Source organism: Athene noctua, chromosome 3 (assembly GCF_965140245.1).
Source record: "Athene noctua chromosome 3, bAthNoc1.hap1.1, whole genome shotgun sequence".
In the NCBI taxonomy this organism is placed as follows: domain Eukaryota; kingdom Metazoa; phylum Chordata; class Aves; order Strigiformes; family Strigidae; genus Athene; species Athene noctua.
In genome coordinates, this window is record NC_134039.1 from 72,314,971 (window position 1) to 72,332,796 (window position 17,826).

General features: G+C 47.2%; 1 protein-coding gene across 1 annotated transcript in view; it reads left to right on the forward strand.

Annotated features, from left to right (window-relative positions):
- LAMB1 (laminin subunit beta 1) overlaps positions 1-17,826 on the forward strand; it is a 44,273-nt gene that overhangs the window by 19,084 nt on the left and 7,363 nt on the right. The window contains exons 16-26 of the mRNA XM_074903300.1: positions 98-221; positions 733-937; positions 1,089-1,232; positions 1,329-1,560; positions 2,037-2,200; positions 2,695-2,919; positions 3,793-4,010; positions 4,111-4,207; positions 13,710-14,079; positions 15,768-15,952; positions 17,194-17,435. Coding sequence (XP_074759401.1) covers positions 98-221; positions 733-937; positions 1,089-1,232; positions 1,329-1,560; positions 2,037-2,200; positions 2,695-2,919; positions 3,793-4,010; positions 4,111-4,207; positions 13,710-14,079; positions 15,768-15,952; positions 17,194-17,435 — 2,206 coding nt within the window. The remainder of the gene's footprint in view (positions 1-97; positions 222-732; positions 938-1,088; positions 1,233-1,328; positions 1,561-2,036; positions 2,201-2,694; positions 2,920-3,792; positions 4,011-4,110; positions 4,208-13,709; positions 14,080-15,767; positions 15,953-17,193; positions 17,436-17,826) is intronic.

Here is a 17,826-nt window from a genome sequence, read left to right on the forward strand (position 1 = left end):
GCTGCTTTCCGTTATCTTGATTGCTTTACAGGGCTACCTAAAACGCTTTATGGTGCTGGATGTTTGAAGTAAGAATTGTTTCCTGTTTCTGATCCAGATATGTTGTTCTGCCACGGCCGGTCTGCTTTGAGAAGGGGTTGAATTACACCATCCGCCTGGAGCTGCCCCAGTACTCCTCAGTGGATACGGAGACAGAGAGCCCGTACACGCTCATTGACTCTGTGAGCAGAAATTATTTCAGGGATGCACTGGGGTAAAAGTGTACTTAAAAGTCTGAAAGTTTGCCTCTCCTCTGGCACGTGTCTGTGTAAATCCAAAGTAATATTTTACAACGTTGTTGCTTACATCTATAGCCAGAGTTTAACTGAACAATGTAAAGTGGCATAGGTTTCTTCAGTCTCAAAGTATGTGAGTTGTCTTTCTGCTAAGAGGCTTTTGCTGTATTTTACAGGACTGCAGCTAGTTTCACAGACCTGTAGGTTTTTTTAGGGAGGCTAATGTGTGCCATGTATGACATAAATGTCAACATCAACCTTTTTCTTTTGAATGGATAGAATTTGGTAGATTTGGTAAGACTTGCAGATAACAGAACTATTTCACCCAAAACTGTCTGGCTGTTTGCCTTTTGGCCAAAAAAGGATAATAGGAAGCAGGATAATACTGAATTTTCACAGTTTTGATGGAGGCTATTTATAAAGAGTGACACTTTGTCATTGTAAAATTGTTTTGTAGCTTGTTCTCATGCCATACTGCAAATCACTGGACATATTCACAGTGGGAGGCTCGGGTGAAGACGTGGTCACAAACAGCGCTTGGGAAACTTTCCAAAGGTACCGGTGCCTGGAAAACAGCAGGAGTGTTGTGAAAACCCCCATGACAGACGTCTGCAAGAACATTATATTCAGCATTTCTGCACTATTACACGAGACCACGTTATGTACGTAACCATCTACTTTAGGGCAAACTGCACCTGGATGGTGCTTGCAGGCAGAGCAGTTTGCATGGGGAATGTGTGTGGGGGGGATGGGGCAGGTGGTTTGTGTCCTGTGCCACAGTACTCACTCCCCCCAATGCTTTTCTTTGCTCAGCATGCCAGTGTGACCCTCAGGGCTCTCTGAGTTCAGTGTGCGACCCCAGCGGAGGACAGTGCCAGTGCCGTCCCAACGTTGTTGGAAGACAATGCGACAGATGTGCCCCTGGCACCTTTAGTTTTGGGCCAAGCGGATGCCGACGTATGTTAAGTCCTTGGCTCTGGGCTGTGCTGTGGTCGGGGCCCTGCATGTACGGCTTGCCGTAGAAACACAGCCCCTCTCCCCCTCTCCTTGCAGCATGTGAGTGCCATGCCAGAGGCTCTTACAACGCCTTCTGCGACGCAGAGACGGGCCAGTGCCACTGCTTCCCCGGGGTGTATGGGCGGCAGTGCGACCGCTGCCTGCCTGGCTTCTGGGGCTTCCCCAGCTGCCAGCCCTGCCACTGCAATGGCCACGCCGATGACTGCAGCCCCTACACCGGGGAGTGCCTGAGCTGCCGGGACCACACGACAGGGAACAACTGTGAGAGGTACCGTGCATGCCCCCTCCCCAGCCCTCTCTTTCTCCGCAGCAGGATGGGCGCAGCAGCTGTGCCTCTACAGCAGTGCTGCTCAGGTGAGTGTGAAGCCACAGGGAAAGCCCCTGGGAGCCAGAGGAGTATGGGAGTGGGGACCCCCTATTCCCTGCCTGCAGCCTTGTGCCTTCCAGCAGTGCCTGCCCAGGCAGCTGAGAGCATGTTGCAGGACCCCAAGGCTTCAGAGAGGCTTTCTTCATTGCAGGCCTCTCAAGAGGCATCTGCCTTGAGTCTCCTGCTCTTACACTGGCATAAGCCAGACAAATTTGCCTCTGTGGGCACAGCTGCTCAGAGTCTGAGTGGCGTGGGAGAGCCGTAAGGATGTTTCTGCCCTTTGGTTCTTCACAGTGGTTGAAAACCTGAATGTAGTTATGGCAAGGCTGCAGTCGGTTTGCCTGCATCCCCTACATGCCATGTACCCCCCTGTGCAGGTGCCAGGCTGGCTACTATGGAGACCCAATCCTGGGATCAGGCGACCACTGCCGCCCCTGCCCTTGCCCTGATGGCCCTGAGAGCGGACGCCAGTTTGCCAGCGGCTGTTACCAGGATCCAGTCACACTGCAAGTCGTGTGTGTCTGTAGCGTAGGATACATAGGTACTTGGTGGGTGCGTGGAGGGGGGCTGGTTGGGTTGAACCTCCCTGTGAGTATGTTCCTATGGGTGGTTGGGTGTGACCACAGCACCAGAATCAATGTGTTGCTACTGGAGGTTGGCAGCACTTGAAAGGTGCCAGGGCAGAGTGGCTTGTGCAGGCAATGCCATCACCACTGTGAACCTCATCCCCAGCAGCGTGGCGAGGGACGATGGGTGGCTGGCAGAGTTGGATAGGACAGCATGGAACCGAGGGGACGAGCGTGCTGGTAGCTGGGTTGCAGCATCATGCCTTGGTGCCCCAGGCAGTACCATCCGTGCCACACCAAGTTGCCGCAGTCTTGCCAAGCGCTGCCTCTGTTGGTTTGAGCATGGTCTAATTAACACCCCCCCAGACCATTAATGACCGTTATTGTCTTGCCTCAGTCTTGCCGTTGACAGGACTGTGCTCTAGCAAGCCACGATGGTAATTCCCACCGTGCCTGTTTGTTCAAACAGGCAGTCGATGTGATGAATGTGCGTCTGGCTTCTTTGGGAGCCCCGACGAGGTTGGCGGCGCCTGCCAGCCATGCCAGTGCAACAACAACATCGACACCACTGACCCAGAGGCCTGTGACAAGAAGACGGGAACATGCATGAAGTGCTTGTATCACACGGAGGGCGAAAACTGCCACCTCTGCAAACAGGGCTACTATGGGAGCGCCGTGCAGCAGGACTGCAGAAGTAAGTGGCGAGACATGGCCACAGCCCCTCTGCCAGCCATGTCATGGGGCATCAGCAGCTGCCTGAACTCTTAAATTTACCTGGGAGCATTTAGGGTGGAGGAGAAACCTTACTACCTCCAGCTCGAGTTGTGTGCAGCTGCCCTGCAGCTCAGCGGGACTCCTGGCAGGGATGGGGAGTCCTTTACATTTGACAGGGAGAGCAAGGACAGCATCTACATGTGGTGAAAGGATCAGGCTTTTGTGGGAGGGGCGTTTCTTGCCCTCTTGTTAGCTATCTTTGTTTACCTCTTTTCCAGATACCGGGGTGGCGGGGTGAGGTTTTTTTTTTTTGTTTACACCAGCATCCCTGTAGATGTGTCTGGACAGTGGGAGCAGGGACCATGGTGGGGAGCTGAACTGGGCAGTGGGGAGGCAGACCCTCCTCTCTTGGCACCAGACAAAGCCCAGCAGGACAGATGGGTCATGAGGTGGGCAAGTGGAGCCCTGCTCTGCTTGGCACACCATCGGCCATGCCAGGCAGATCCCCCACTGTAGCCGGCTGACGAGATCCAGACAGAGGCTGGTTGTGTACAGAGGGAGGGAAAGAGAAGAGGGGGAAGGCTGGGTTGCTTGAATGAGGGGCTCCTGTCACCTCCACCACTGTGCTGGGGCAGAAGCTGTAGAGGTGGCCAGCCTGGGACATGAGGAGTGCTCTTGCATGCTGCTGGGCATCATTCAGCATTGGGTCAGCCAGGCCTGGCCGTGGGCATGGGCATGTGCCAGCATCTGCCCACACCTCAGCGGACTCGGAGAACAAACTGAATGTGAGCTCTGGGCAGGCTGGTAACAAGAGGCCAGGCTAACATTGAGCCAACACATCTTTCCCTCACAGAGTGCGTCTGCAACTACCTGGGCACCATCCGTGAGGACTGCGAGGACTCTGAGAACTGCCGGTGCGAGGCAGCCACAGGGCAGTGCCGGTGCCTCCCCAACGTGGTGGGGCAGACCTGCGACCGCTGTGCCCCCCACACGTGGAGGCTCGCCAGTGGCACCGGCTGCGAGCAGTGTGGCTGCGACCCTGCGCGCTCCCTTGGGCCTGCCTGCAATGAGGTGAGGGGAGTGAGGGCATGCTCTGACACCTTGGCCTTTGCTCCGGTGCGGGGCCAAGCTGCTGAGGTGGTCACATCCCTGTTGTGGCTTTTTCTGGCAGTTCACAGGGCAGTGCCAGTGTATGCCGGGCTTTGGAGGTCGGACCTGCCAGGAGTGCCAGGAGCTCTTCTGGGGTGACCCAGGCGTGGAGTGCCAAGGTGAGTTATTTTGCAGGTGAGCCTGCTCCTTTTGGAAATGGCCGGTGGCCAGGCATGCAGTCACCCCTCGGTGTACTGAGACACCCCTGCCAGGAGGAGCCCCTCAGGTGACCCCCACCAGTACCCATGCGAACCTTGGAAGTGGGGGAGGAAAGCATGGTGGGGTCTGTCACCAGGGTTTGGGTGGCTCTGGGGACAGGAGGCACAGCAGGAGCCAGGCCTGGTGCTTGCCTGGTTTATTTTATTTTTTGTCAGATCCTCTCTGTTTAGAAACTAACTCTTTAACCATTAGGTTGCAATGCTGTCAGGCAAGCTGGTGTTGCAATGCTGTCAGGCACGCTGGTGTGGTAAGAAAATATATTGCAAGTGTTTGGGTTTGAATATTGGTCTGGAAAACAGTTTCTTTTGTCTTTTGATTGTGGAAGACCACTGTCTTCTTTTGTGTCTTGTTAGGGAGACTGGGCCTGAAAAAAGGTTTTTGATTTAGTAGAAGACTTTCCTTTATTTTCATCTGAAATATAAGGTGTAGAGACCATGCAGCAGGTTAGCCATAACTACATGCCACAAAACAGAGCGCCATGAAGTCGCTTGTTTAGAAAACTGGATGCTCTCTGTCCTTTCATTATAAACAAGTCTGTTCATTAGCTGGAAAAGTAACTTCAAACACTGTCCAGACCAGAACAAACTTGTATTTCTGATCTGTTCAAATAGGAGCCTTTGCCAGGAGGGTTTGCAGTAGATTAAGGTATTTTTTCCTGCAGGGAGGAATGTGCCTGCTGTGGTCTTTAATAAATCCCTTACAATAGAGATACCTTAGAGCCCATTATCTAACTAGATAGGCAGGTCACAGCTACTTGGTTAATGCAGCAGATGAAAGGACTAGGGAATTGTCCCAGTTCCTGAGTACATATTGGGTTTCTTTGGGGGGCGAGGCAGCCTTTTGGGGAGGCTGTGTGTGTTCCGACGTGGTGAGGGGTGCTGACCCTGCCGGCTCTGGGGCAGAGATTGTCTCTTGGTATCAGCTGTCTCCATCAGAGTTTACTGATGGAGTCCATCTGCATACCTTATCAGCAGGATTTTGCAGCGTACCAGCATTTCTGGTGTCTCATGGAGTTTCTGCTATCTTTTGAGTGTGTGAAAACCTGCTTTTTAAGCAGGTTTCTGAAGTAAAGAGAGGATATATTCATAAGACCTTGTTTTTACCATGCAAGCTCTATGTTCTCATTCCAACCTTGACACCCCTTCTGCCCTCAAGTGACATGGGAGACTCACTCGGATGGAAATGCAGATTTTCCTTTAGGATTGCATCCAACTGGAGATCTCTGCGGCAGATGGGGAGAGCTGGTGCCCAGGGCTGAGCCACAGCAGCCTGCACACGATGCCCCAGACGGGCTCCAAGCGTGTGCTTGCTTGTGGAGCACATCCAGTCCCATGGCACTGCCAAGTGTCCCTGGCATGGTGGAGTCAGTGCCTCCTGCCCTGTCTCCCATCCTTCCTCAGCAGGGAGAGAAGTGACTTCTCAGCTCTCATTTAGTCCCGGTGAGCAGAGGGGTGACGTTCAGGCTGGCAGGCATGCAGCTGTTGGTGGTAAGCAGTTTGCAGGCAAACTGGAAAACTGTCATTTAAGGAGTTGCAGAGCAGTGCCCCTGGAAAATAGCTTGAATGTGGCCTGTGGCCAAGGTGAAGCTGGAACTGAGAGCTGAGACAGGGATTCGTCACAAAGACGTCAGCTCCAGCTGCAGGGGGATGCACGGACTCCTGGTGATGGCGTTTGCCACCTGCCCTCAGCGACATGCGCATGCTGGCCCAAGCAGCCAATATGGCCACATTTTGTGCTGTGTTCAGAAAGAAAATACAAACTGATCTGGATAGGGAACAGTGAGAGCTCTGAACCTTGTGAGTATGGACAGACAGTCTTAGCTGCAGGGACTGAGCTGATGCGGACATGTGGCTGTCAGTCCTGTTGACTCCAGGGTGGAATCCTCCAGTGGCCAGGGCAAGTGGCTTTTGCTCAAGATTGGAAATCTTAGGGTGCATCACTCAAGGGACAGTAATATGTGATCTCTTCACAAAAGGTCTTCAGGCTGTTGGCACCTATAGACACAAGCTACTGCTGAGAAATGGAGGCTGTACTGCCCATGTTGCTGTGACACCCTTTACAAATTTTTTTATTAGTAAAAAAAAATAGTGAGGTCATGTAATACAAGTGCCTGCAAATAACCTCTAGACACAGCTATCTGGAGATGTACAAAATGGCCCATCTAGGACAGGCTAGGGGCCACAGTCTCCTACAGGTTCCCGGGTACCTGTAGCAGCACCAAGCTGTGGATCTGGCACCGGGGTCCCAGCACACTCCTCTAGAAACCAGACTCCAGGGCACACTTCCCTGCCATCCCCATCTATGGCAGTGACCATTGCCAGCTGCTGCCTGTGACTAGTTTTCTGTAAATCTTGGTCAGATTGGAGATAGTGAAGCAGAAGGTGGAGATCAGTTTTTGCACCTGGTCTGAGTGCTCTGATTTGTAGACTGCTCCCTGCAGTGAAGAGAAACCGTCATCTGATATCTCCTCCCTGCATGTCCCCACAGGTCACACTAGGACCAGATTGCTGGGGCAGGCTAAGGGAGATGCCTAAGCTTGGACAGCATCTCAACCCCTCGGTACTGGGTGCGCTCTCACACTCACAGATGCCCTTAAAAAAGCGCAAAAGTTACTCATTTAACATAATGCCTGAAACACGCACAGGAGAGGTGTAGAGGATAGGAAAAAGCCCAGCACATCTCTCTGTCTTGTGCAGGTCCCTATGAGGGTTACAGTGAGCAGGAGTTACTCTGTGAGCATCATCTGCTAGCGGGGCAGTGCCAGCCTCTTTGCAGGACTCTTGTAGCTGTTGTTTAGCTGCAAGCTATATGCAGCTCTGCACAAGCCTGCACGTGAATGTGTGTGTGTGCATAAAAATCCTTGCTAAGGTAGTAAATAATAGGATTACAAATTTCATCAAACTCGAGTCTCCCAGGCATTCTGCTGGAGCTTTTCCAAAGCCTGGCAACCAAAGTGCAGGACTTGGCACGCTGAGCTCTGCACTGACTTCAGCCCACAAAACACATTCTGGCAGGAGACTCCAGGCCCCCAGGAAGCCTCTGAGATACAGTGTGGCTGCGGATGCAGCACAAACAGTGCCCTTGCATAGTAGATATTTGAAATTTATGTGTTCTCATATAATATAAAGGAGATGACAATTTTATTATCATTACTGCTTTAATAAATTGAACAAACAGAACAGAGTGCAGTTAGTAAAAGGTACTCAATGAGATTGAGAGTTACGTTGTGTTGCTATATCCCCTTTACAAGGAGCATAAGTGTGTCAATATTCTGTGTTGGACTTGAGTATCAAGCCCTATTGTAAAAAACAGAATTTAATGGAACGAAAATGAAAAAAAGTCATGTTTTTAGCAAATACTCATTGCAGACATTGGCAGAAAGTTGTTTCTCTCTTTTTAGTCTTGTTATGTACCTGGTGCCAAAACATCTGTTCACTGAAAATTACCCCGTTGCCATTTAAGAATAGCCTTCATAGTCTTAGTTTAATACCAGCATCCTAAAGGCTGCTTTTATAGGTGTTTATGGTGCAGGGAGAAAAATTAGCTGATGTTTTTTTTCTTTTGTGATATGTCTAAAGGAAGTCAGACAAATTCTGCACCAAAGAAAATGCGATTTTCACTTTGAGTTTCATAATTTCAATTGACCTATGTCTTAAAATATTGTAATATATATTGATTGTTTCCAGAAAATTGCCCTTTTGGCAAGGTCTGCGAGCATGATAAAATGCAGCACAACTCCAGTAATTCTAGGCTTGGATCTTATCTTAACACTCAACATTGGAGTTAGCAATATGCTTACAGGGTAATTTGAATCAATAGCTGAATATTCAGAAGAAATTTGCTAGCACTGCAAAACTTTCAACCTTACAAATTGCTGAATGGTTTTCTCATCATAGTGCCTCACTACCACTGGGAAATGATGCCAGGAAATCATGTTTGAACAAACCCTTTGTTTTTTTTCTGCAGAGGAGTTAAACATTTAATGCTCTCTGTCCCTGATCTCAAGCAGTAAAGAAAATAATTCTGCAAAAATTATTTCTGTTCTGTGTAGGATGATGTATGACACTTGCTGGTTCCTAGCATTCTGCAGTAATGTGTTAAACACAGACTGATCTTCATACATCCCTTTCAGTATCCATTATATCATCTTGGCTGTAGTATCAACTGCTCTAACACACCTTAAAGTGATATGCAAATATGCCACATTAAATTAGAGCAGTTTTAATGAAAGTGAGTTCTAGATATTTAAAATCAGAGGGAAAGGTATCAGAGCTGTCAGAGTAAGTGAAAGATAAAAGCTGTTCATAGATCTTTGTGAGCCCAAAGCATACTCCTCGAGCTAGTAATTTACCTCTTTGGGATTTCTCCCCTTAGGTTTCTACAAGACTGCATTCAATAAGCATGTATGAGTGCTACTTTTATCTTTAAGATCAGGAAAAAGAATTACTGAAAGAGAAATGCATTGATTGAGGTCCTATAAAAATTACCCATGGACACTATGTGTGTGCATGCACATATGTGCACATGCATTTGTGAACAGATGCAGGTACAATCTTTTATAAGTTCTTAATCAGCAGATCCTGACTGAAGAATTTGGCTAGAAATTTTTCCTGTCAAAAGTGATTTCACTAAGTCGGCGTATGCCACAGAAGAATGTCTGATTGAGTTAAACACTCAATTAAAAAAACCAATATATCCAGTTCCAAAATGATATTTCAAAATAGAAACCTATTGTTTAATTTAGTAATTAGCTTCTTTGAAAACCTCAAATCTTTGGCCAATGATTTCAAAAGACTTCTTTTCCTCCACTGTATTTTCCATGGGAGATACTGCCATGTCCTGTATAACACTGATCTTCAAAGCAAGCAGCCTCGTCTGTGTTAACTTGCAGCCCTTCACCTTGGCCTTGGTCCACCCCTCTGTGTGAAGGGAGGGTAATCAGCCATTTGTCTTGAAGGCCATTTTCCAACCCAAACTAATTAAGGCATCTAAATCTCTTGCAGTAAATTCAACATCTGTGTGGTTTTGCATTGCAAAATGAACCAATTTTCCCAGGTTCTAGTCCCATAAGCATAGGCAAGGCATTTAAAAAGAGCTTACAGGACTTTGTCTTTCCCTATTCCACAAATACTGTGTTAAGTGGAATATAAAGCCATAGCTAGCTATGGAGTAATATTTGAAACCCTTCTGCATCCCTAGATGTGCCTGTGTGTTTCTTGTTTTCTTGAAAAAAACTAGATTAACCAGGCATATGCTAAAATTAGTTGTGGTATAGCTACTCAGGTGTTACATCAGACTTATGAGTGTGCTGGTTAGAGCAGAAATCTCCAGAGCCAAGTGAAGACCGTGTTTGAGTTAGCATGTTTGAGTACATCAGAACCAAAACTACTGTAACAGAGAGCATCGTTAGCACTGGGCTGCATAGGAGTTGACTCACATATAGGAATAGTTGGACATTAACAAAGGAGGTGTTAGAGAAGTAAGAACTCCACTGTAGCTAGAGGTGATGCTGGGGTACTCTGGCCAAAAATGATGCTGAGCATGATGTGCTGGATCTTTCTGGCACAGTGTTTGCTCTGTTTCTAGCAGATGATAGGAATCAAGGTGTCTCCTGTTTTCACATCCCAGTTCATTGGCAGTGCTAAGCAAATGTCACATGAATCCGTTTGGTGGGTGTGCACCCACCATCATGAATGATGGATGTGTAGCTCAGTTACTCTTCCATGAACTCTTTGCCAATCCTATGCTAGCCTTTTCCAGTCTGTGTCACCTAGGAGGACCTCCTTTCCTTTCACATGAATCCTGCCACTGTCGCTGTGCTTTTGTCCCTTTAGAACAAAGTCACTTTTTCATGAGTTTAGGACAAAGTTGCGCCCTGAAATCTCACGGAGACTGAAGTTCTTGGTAGGGAGCTGTTGCATGAGGCAGAGGTGAAAGCTGTGTGCTGAGCTATTTGCCCAGTGGCCCACAGTGTTCAAGGTGCTCTGCACCTTTATATGGTCTTGGCCTGGGCTTGCTTTCCTCCTCTTGAGAACTGGCCACAGCTGAAGTCAGTGGACAGTTCGATCCCCACTGTGCTGTAAAGGGAAGATGCTTTCTGCAGTGGCCTTGGACATGCTCCTTGCTGGGTGTAAAATAGCCTGGTGGTGGTGGCCAGGGTGCAGGATACGGGACTCTGCCACTAGAGGTGTTGGAGATGGCGGAGGTCCTGTTCCACATGACCTTGGAGGGCAGTTTCTGTGGGTTTCTGGTGGCTTGATGTTGTTATTAATGCGGTGTCCAGAGATTGGGCCCCAGCTTCTGATAACTTAGAGATTGACTCTAGTGAGGAACAGAGACAATTTCAATCATATCTAGTGGAAGCACCTGGCTAAGGTCATCTAGATTTTTAAAAAGAAGATCACATGTAACCAAACACTGGCATGCATGTGTCATTTGCAAGATGAAAGATTTACTCATGAGATGTGAGCTGTAAGAGGAGCAGTGATGCTTTTGTGAGAATTTAAAAAATATTTCAGTCAGTGACACAGCAAGCAATTGTCTGAGGGCTGTACCTATAGAGACTGTATGACCAATGTGTAGAAATGTCTCTCAAATTTTCAAAATGGAAATAAAATAATCTAGAATCTTCTTATTTCAGTACTGAGGGAGGCTTTTTCTTGTTTTCCTTTAAACTATGGATTTTACTTAAAAATAGAAATAAAATTATCTTCAGTTATACCTTTTGGTTTGAAAGCTGGTGTGGTCCTGTGCACGGTTAATGACTTGGGAAGATAATAAAAGAAGGAGCAAGTATGAAAACAGCACTTTTGAAAGCCATTTTATATATGTTGGAATCGCATTACTGAGGTAATTCAGAGCCAGCATTGCCTGCTTCTGGGCTTGATAGAGAATCCTAAAATGGAGAAATAACACAAAGTAATGTTTCTAGCCACCTTGTACAGTTTTCTCATGGGTCTCACAAAGCTCAGTTTGGAAGTTTCGTAGAATTTTAGAAATGTGATGATTCTTCCAGCTGTTGTGCTGCTTTTAGAATAAATTACTTTGCTCTTCATTATCTCCCAACAAACAGCTGTGGAGTTTGGGTTTTTCCTTTGCGAACGAATTGGTACTTAAATTCTCCTCTCCCCTTCCCCAGCATTTTCTGGCTCCAGAGATTTTGGAATCTACTTTACCATGTAAATGCTGCTAAAGCCATGTCATTTCCCTTTCCTGAACATGTAGGTATTCAGGAGTAGAATTACCAACATAGGTTTTTTTTTTTTCCACTTTAAGCTTTTTCAATCCGCAAGTAAATATAGTGATCTGATTTGCCAGAAGGAAGTATTCATGTAACTTGATCAGATCTCAGGATCATTGAGAAAAGCCACATGCCATTTAGCCTCTTTCTATACAGAGGAATTTGGACAATTCATCATTATTCCGAGGGCCTTATTAGTTGACAGAAGGGTTAACTGACCTTCAAACAGGAACTCGAGGGTTTGCCTGCAGGGAACATATTCCATGGTGAGTTGACTACTTAAGCACTTTCGATGTAAAGTAAAAACAATCTCTTGTGTCAGGGTATAATTCAAAGAACAAAGGACCATTTTGCTCAATTGTGCAGGCAGCAGAAGTTATTTTTGTCTCTTGCCTATCATATTCACATTGTACAAGAAAGTCACTTTGTTGAGGAGCGATTTGTTCTGCTGAGGCTCTTTGTGTAATTTTTGAACTGAAGACCACCACTGTGTTTTGGCATTGAGGCAAACAATGTACAATCTTGAAAACGGCTTTGTGTTTTGCCCTTTTTTTTCAAGAGGGCATGTGCTTAGGGTGTGCAAATTGATTTATGGACCTTTTTGAGCCATTAACCTCCTTCAGCGATGCCTGGTAAATGGATGTATAAGTGAAGGCTTTTATCAGGTGTAATAGTCCTTTGCGTATTCAAGGAGGTTGTGCTTGACCTGCTTCTGGTGTACTCTGCCATGATGGTAGGTGGATAACCTGCATATTTTCAAGGCCTCTCTTTTTGTTCTTTGCTGCCGTCCCTTTATTAAAGGCTTTGCAGGTTGGTGATTTCCTCTGTTGCTGCTGCCTGTGTAATTAAGGAGGAGGAGAGGTCAAGTGGCAGCCCCACTGCATGGAAACGCTTCTCCTGATAGTGTTATTGTGTACAAAGTGTGTCTGTGCTGTTAGAAATGACCATGCATCAATAAGTTAATTGAGTAACTTCATGGTGGGTTAGTGCCAAAGAAATGCATCTTTATTCTAAAAGCTTGTGAAAAAAGGATGTTGCTCGGACATTATCACTCCCATTTGGCAACTACCTGGAGCCCCTGGGTTTTACCTGACCTGACTAGTATATAAAGATAGACAGGTATTCACAGTTACAAAAATAAAGTAAGAATGAAAGTTCATTTCAGAAAGGTGTCAATAATAATTCCTTACTTGGTGCTCAAAGTGTGATGTAATTTAAAAAAATAAATCTATTAATCGTCCTCATTCCCATTTGAGGGTGACAGCGTGCAAGCTCTTGGTTGTTAGTACCCATGTTGGAGAAGACTTCTCTCTTCTCCCTCAGACAGGGTTGCCCACAACCACATTCTTAGTTTTATTCTACTTTTCACTGCTTGATTTTTTTCTCCCTTTTCTGTATACCCAAAATGTCAGCCAAGTGCCAGGCTCGTTGATGCATGTTGTGAATGTTTTCTCACCATTGGTGGCAGGAGCATGTCCTGAGCCAAACCCTGTACTCCTGTATAGAAGACCTCTCAAGGGCTGCTATTCCATAAATTTGTCATGTTCTTCTTTGAAGCCACCTCAGCATTTAGCATCACAGTGTCTTGCGGCAGGGAGCTCTGCTGCTGAAGTGCTGTGTAATCGTCTATCTCCTTTTATTGTGGTGTTTGTGGGAGGCACAGGGGAAGGTGATTGGGTTTTGGTCTGCTGGATTCCACAGCTGATCCCTACCCTTGTGCTGAGGAGGCAGTAAATGATTGTTCCTTGGTCAACCAACCATTTTCCCATTTCACTCATGTTTTGCTCTTAAACCCTTTGCTGTGTGCCTGCCTGTCATTTCTTTTTCTATCTGGAAAGCCTTGCTCCACTCTTCATTGTAGGACTGAAACTGGGATCTTTGTCTTCAGTTGATCTCCGGTTGACATCCAAACATTGCAAGGAGAAGTGTCCATCCTTGTTCCATTATTATAACTGTTTCTGAGATGTGCAAAGTTATTTCCTATCTCTCTCCCCTTTCACACTCAGCCCTAGTTCCCCCATACCCAAGCAGACACATCCGTAATTAGCTTTTAATAATCCAGGCACTGACCACTGCTATACTCCTTTCACCACTTCATTATAAATGATCTCCCTGCCAAAGCCACCATAATTTCCCTCACCTTAGCCACCCTCTCCTTCCAGCATGTGATTGCAACCCTCGTGGCATCCAGACCCCGCAGTGTGACCGTGCCACCGGGCAGTGCATCTGCAATGAAGGGGTGGAAGGGCCGCGCTGCGACAAGTGCTCCCGGGGCTACTCAGGCTTCTTCCCTGACTGTGTGCCGTGCCATCAGTGCTTCGCCCTCTGGGACGTGATCATCAGCGAGCTGGCTAATAGGACCCAGCAGTTCTTGGATAGGGCTAATGCCCTCAAAATCACTGGAGTCACTGGCCCATACCAGCAGACACTCAACACCCTGGAGGAGAAGCTTAGTGAAATTAAAACCATCATTGCACAAAATCCAGCTGCCGAGCCCCTGAAGAACATTGGAAATCTCTTTGAGGAAGCAGAGTGAGTACAGTTGCAGTTACAGGGCTATGTCCAGCATGGGAGGGAGTGGGAGTGCCAGGAGCTGGGATTTACTTGAGTGGCTGATGTCCCCATGCTGGGCTGACAGCCCGGCTCCAGCTGGGTGAGGTACGCTGTGGCTCCTTGCGCTGGTGGAGCACCTCCCCATGCCCAGCAGCAGCAGTAAGCATCTGCCCCGTGAGCAGAAACCTGGCCGGGCAAGGTAGGGGCAGCACAGCTGCCACGCTCTGGGCAGGGGTCCTCCTGCTCCCACTGCGCACCAGGCAGCTAATTACCACAGAGCCACTCATGCTTACCCCGCGCCCCCCCCGGGGCAAAGGACAAACACTGCTATTATGTGAGAGAATGAGGAGGGGAGAGATTAAATTCCTGGATTTCCGTGTGTGACTGATGAGTTGGAAACTTGGGCTCCTTTCTGCACTCTGAGCATGTGGGGGGGGAAGCACCAACTTTATAACAAGGATTGTTTCCATTTTTCTCAGGATAGGAGCCTTTTATTTTGGTTTAGGACTAAGCATACAAAAGATGGTAGTTTATCCTTTTGGAGATGGGGCAGTTGAAAATCAAGCAGGATTACATATGCTTTCTAGCACTATGTACAACTGCTGAGACCTGCTCGTGCATTGTAAAGGGGACTGCACAAAGCAAAGGGACAAGGATTAAAGCACAAATGTCTCAATTAGGGATACACTTCTGTCCTGCAGCTCCCTCCCTGCAGTTAGAGAGCTGGGGGTTGCTACTGCATTTGGGCTCTGCGTGTACTGAAGTAGGTCAGAGCAGCTGTTTTTCCCTAATATATATATATATATATATATCTATCTGTTCTTGCTCTTCTCTAGCTGTACAGAAGTAGTACTGGGCTTTGGAGGACTCCTGGAAAACAGCAGGGTCTTGGGCTATTGTGAGCGCTGTAAATTGATCAATACTGCCTGATTCTTTCAGAATGAGGAAATGCTGGGTTCAGTGGGATCACCATGGATGGGAATAGCTTCATATGCCCACTTCTGTTCTGCAGCAGCACTGACGTGTTACATACACTTGCTTTTTCCTTTTAGGGTTATCCCACTAGCTAAAACCTGCTCTGTGGCTCACTGAGGCCATCCTGAATGCTGAGGGCAGGAGGTTTACTTTCATAGCCCTAGAGAAACGGCTGGTGAGGGGGGATCTTTACAGACAAGTTAAAAGAATCCATTGTGTTAAAACTAAGGGTTTCTCCCCCCGCTTCCTGAAGTTCAAATCTGTCCCATGAGCTCGTAGTAATCAAAACTGCATTTGTAGCTGTGTGGGATGGGAAGCAAATTATGTATGGATCATAGTAGTCAACTCTGACCTATGCAGTTGCCATGATACAAGAGAATTACACCAGTCCTCTGGAATCTGCCTCCAGTTAATCTTACACAAAGCAGCTGTTTTCTGAGCAATTTGGTGCTTTGAGTTTATAAACGTGCTGTAGATTAAAAAGTAGTTTTGTATGATAAAGGAAACAGAACAGTATTCTAGATAGGCATGTTGTTACAAATCACTTACAGCTCTGACAAGGGAGGACAGGTCCTGCCGTGGGAGAAGCTCAGCACAGCACAGCTCTAACCACCACTCTTCAGTAAAGTGAAACACTGAGGCTTACAACCCTTCCTCCTCCCCCTCTTGAGTCCTGTGCCTCTGTTTTACAGAAAGCTGACAGCAGATGTTACAGTTAAGATAGCTGACATAGAAGAAAACCTGTCAGCCTTAGCTGTGAAGAGCAATAGCACAGACACTGACCTGAGTGCGCTGGAGACAGATGCCAAAAGCCTAGACCATGTCGTGAAAGAACTTGCAGAACAGCTAGAGTTCATCAAGATCTCTGATGTTCGGGGTAAGTGTCACAGAGAGGGGGAGAAAGCAGTGGGGTGGCCAAAGATTTAATTAGAGCATGGCCTTAAAATACCAGGTTAATCTTCTAACTTGTAATAAAACACAGTTCCTAGGAGGGCAGCTTCTTTTTGTGCATTAGCAGAGTTGCAGATGCAGCAGGAATTTTGTTTTGCCCCCTCACCCCCTCTCTTTCCCTCTGCACATTGCAAAGCTGGCTTAAGTTGTTGGGGCACAGAATTGTCTTAAATTCTCTTCATTAAAACATTTTGGATGAGATGCAACAGCTGAAAGTGCAGCAGATTCCAAGATACACCTGGACATCTCCGTTGCTCTCCCTAGTCTGTTAAATTGCTGTTCCTGGTTGCAAAAAGTACCTGAATCTTTGTGACTAAGAGCATACTGTAAGGGCCTAGTTCTTCTGAGCCACCTAAGCCTTGCATGCTCATGGGCACACTGAAATGTGCCAAGAATCAAAATTTGCTGGAGAAAGAAATCTCACCAAATTCCATGGAAATTTTGAAAGCTAGCTTCATTCAAGCTTGAGAGATGGGATTTTTTTTATTTCTTTTTTTTTTCATTTCCTGCCTGGCAGGAAGTCTAAGATTGTTTTCAGTGAATGTAAAATTTCACAGAGTGAGGCAAATAGGGTGTAGAACAGGGGAGTCCACAGCTTGTGGCAGTCTGCATAGGAAAGCTGCCCTGACGTGCAGACTGTGGCCACCCCCACAGGGTCCCTCACACCAGCTCAAGGCCTCTCCAGGGGTTGTTCAAAACTAACAGTTCCATAAATCAGCATCTTCATCAAGCAGTTGTTTCTTGGGCAAACTCTGACCAATTTCCAAGCAGTGACTCCATAAGCCAGACATCCCAGCACAAGCAGTAAGGACTAATGGGATAAGCGAATCCTTAGACTGTTGCCCTATACACCTAAAAGGCTGGATCTCCTTTTGCCCTCAGGGCAAGCAGAATTCAGGCACTAGGGTCAGAGAAAGGTTTAACTTCAAGATCCAGCAAACTTGACACACTGTCAACCAAGCAAAAAAAATGAACTTTTTTTTTTTCTTCCCCGCAACAAGCCAAATTCTGTCATTCTTGCAATGGCACTGAATACAGCTGCAAAGGCTGGTGTTTCCTTTAACGTGATACATCGCTAACCCTGATGTGTCATCTTCCAGCCTCCATAATATAAATTACTTTGGGTTACTTCATAGATTTCTGAGCAGCTCCATCTGATTTCTGCAGGAGCCTTGGATAGTATCACCAAGTATTTCCAGATGTCCCTGGAGGCAGAGGAGAGGGTCAATGCCTCCACTGTTCACCCCGATAGCACTGTGGAGCTGTCAGCGCAAACACGGCAGGAAGTGGAAGACTTAATCAATGAGAAGGAGGCCCAGTTCAAGGCTAAACAAGAGGAGCAGTCGCGCCTTCTGGATGAACTCGCAGGCAAGCTGCAGAGCCTGGATCTCTCCGAAGTGGCTGAGAAGGTATGCAGCTGAGAACTGCTGGTATAAAACCTGTAGCAAAAATAAAGTCAGGTTTGTGGAGAAGCAATGGGTGGAAAGAAATTGTTTAGGGCTTGGCAGTCTGAGATAATGCTGTTTGTTCATGAAAAAATGTACATTGTTTGGGTGATGGGGTATTTTGTGGGCTAGAACAGGGCTGTTTACTTGGTGGGCTCTGAGACCTAGTGGTTTTCAGGCACCAGCCCTTCATGCTGGTCTCCCTGCTACCCTTCCCAGCCCCAACAGAGCACCCATCTTTTCATCCCCCCTCCTCCAACCTTTTGCTGTGGACAGAGCTTCCACATGCAGAAAGTGTAGCAAGTCTGCTGGCCTGAGAGCCAGCCTCTTAACGGCTGTCCTCAGCTCATGTGCT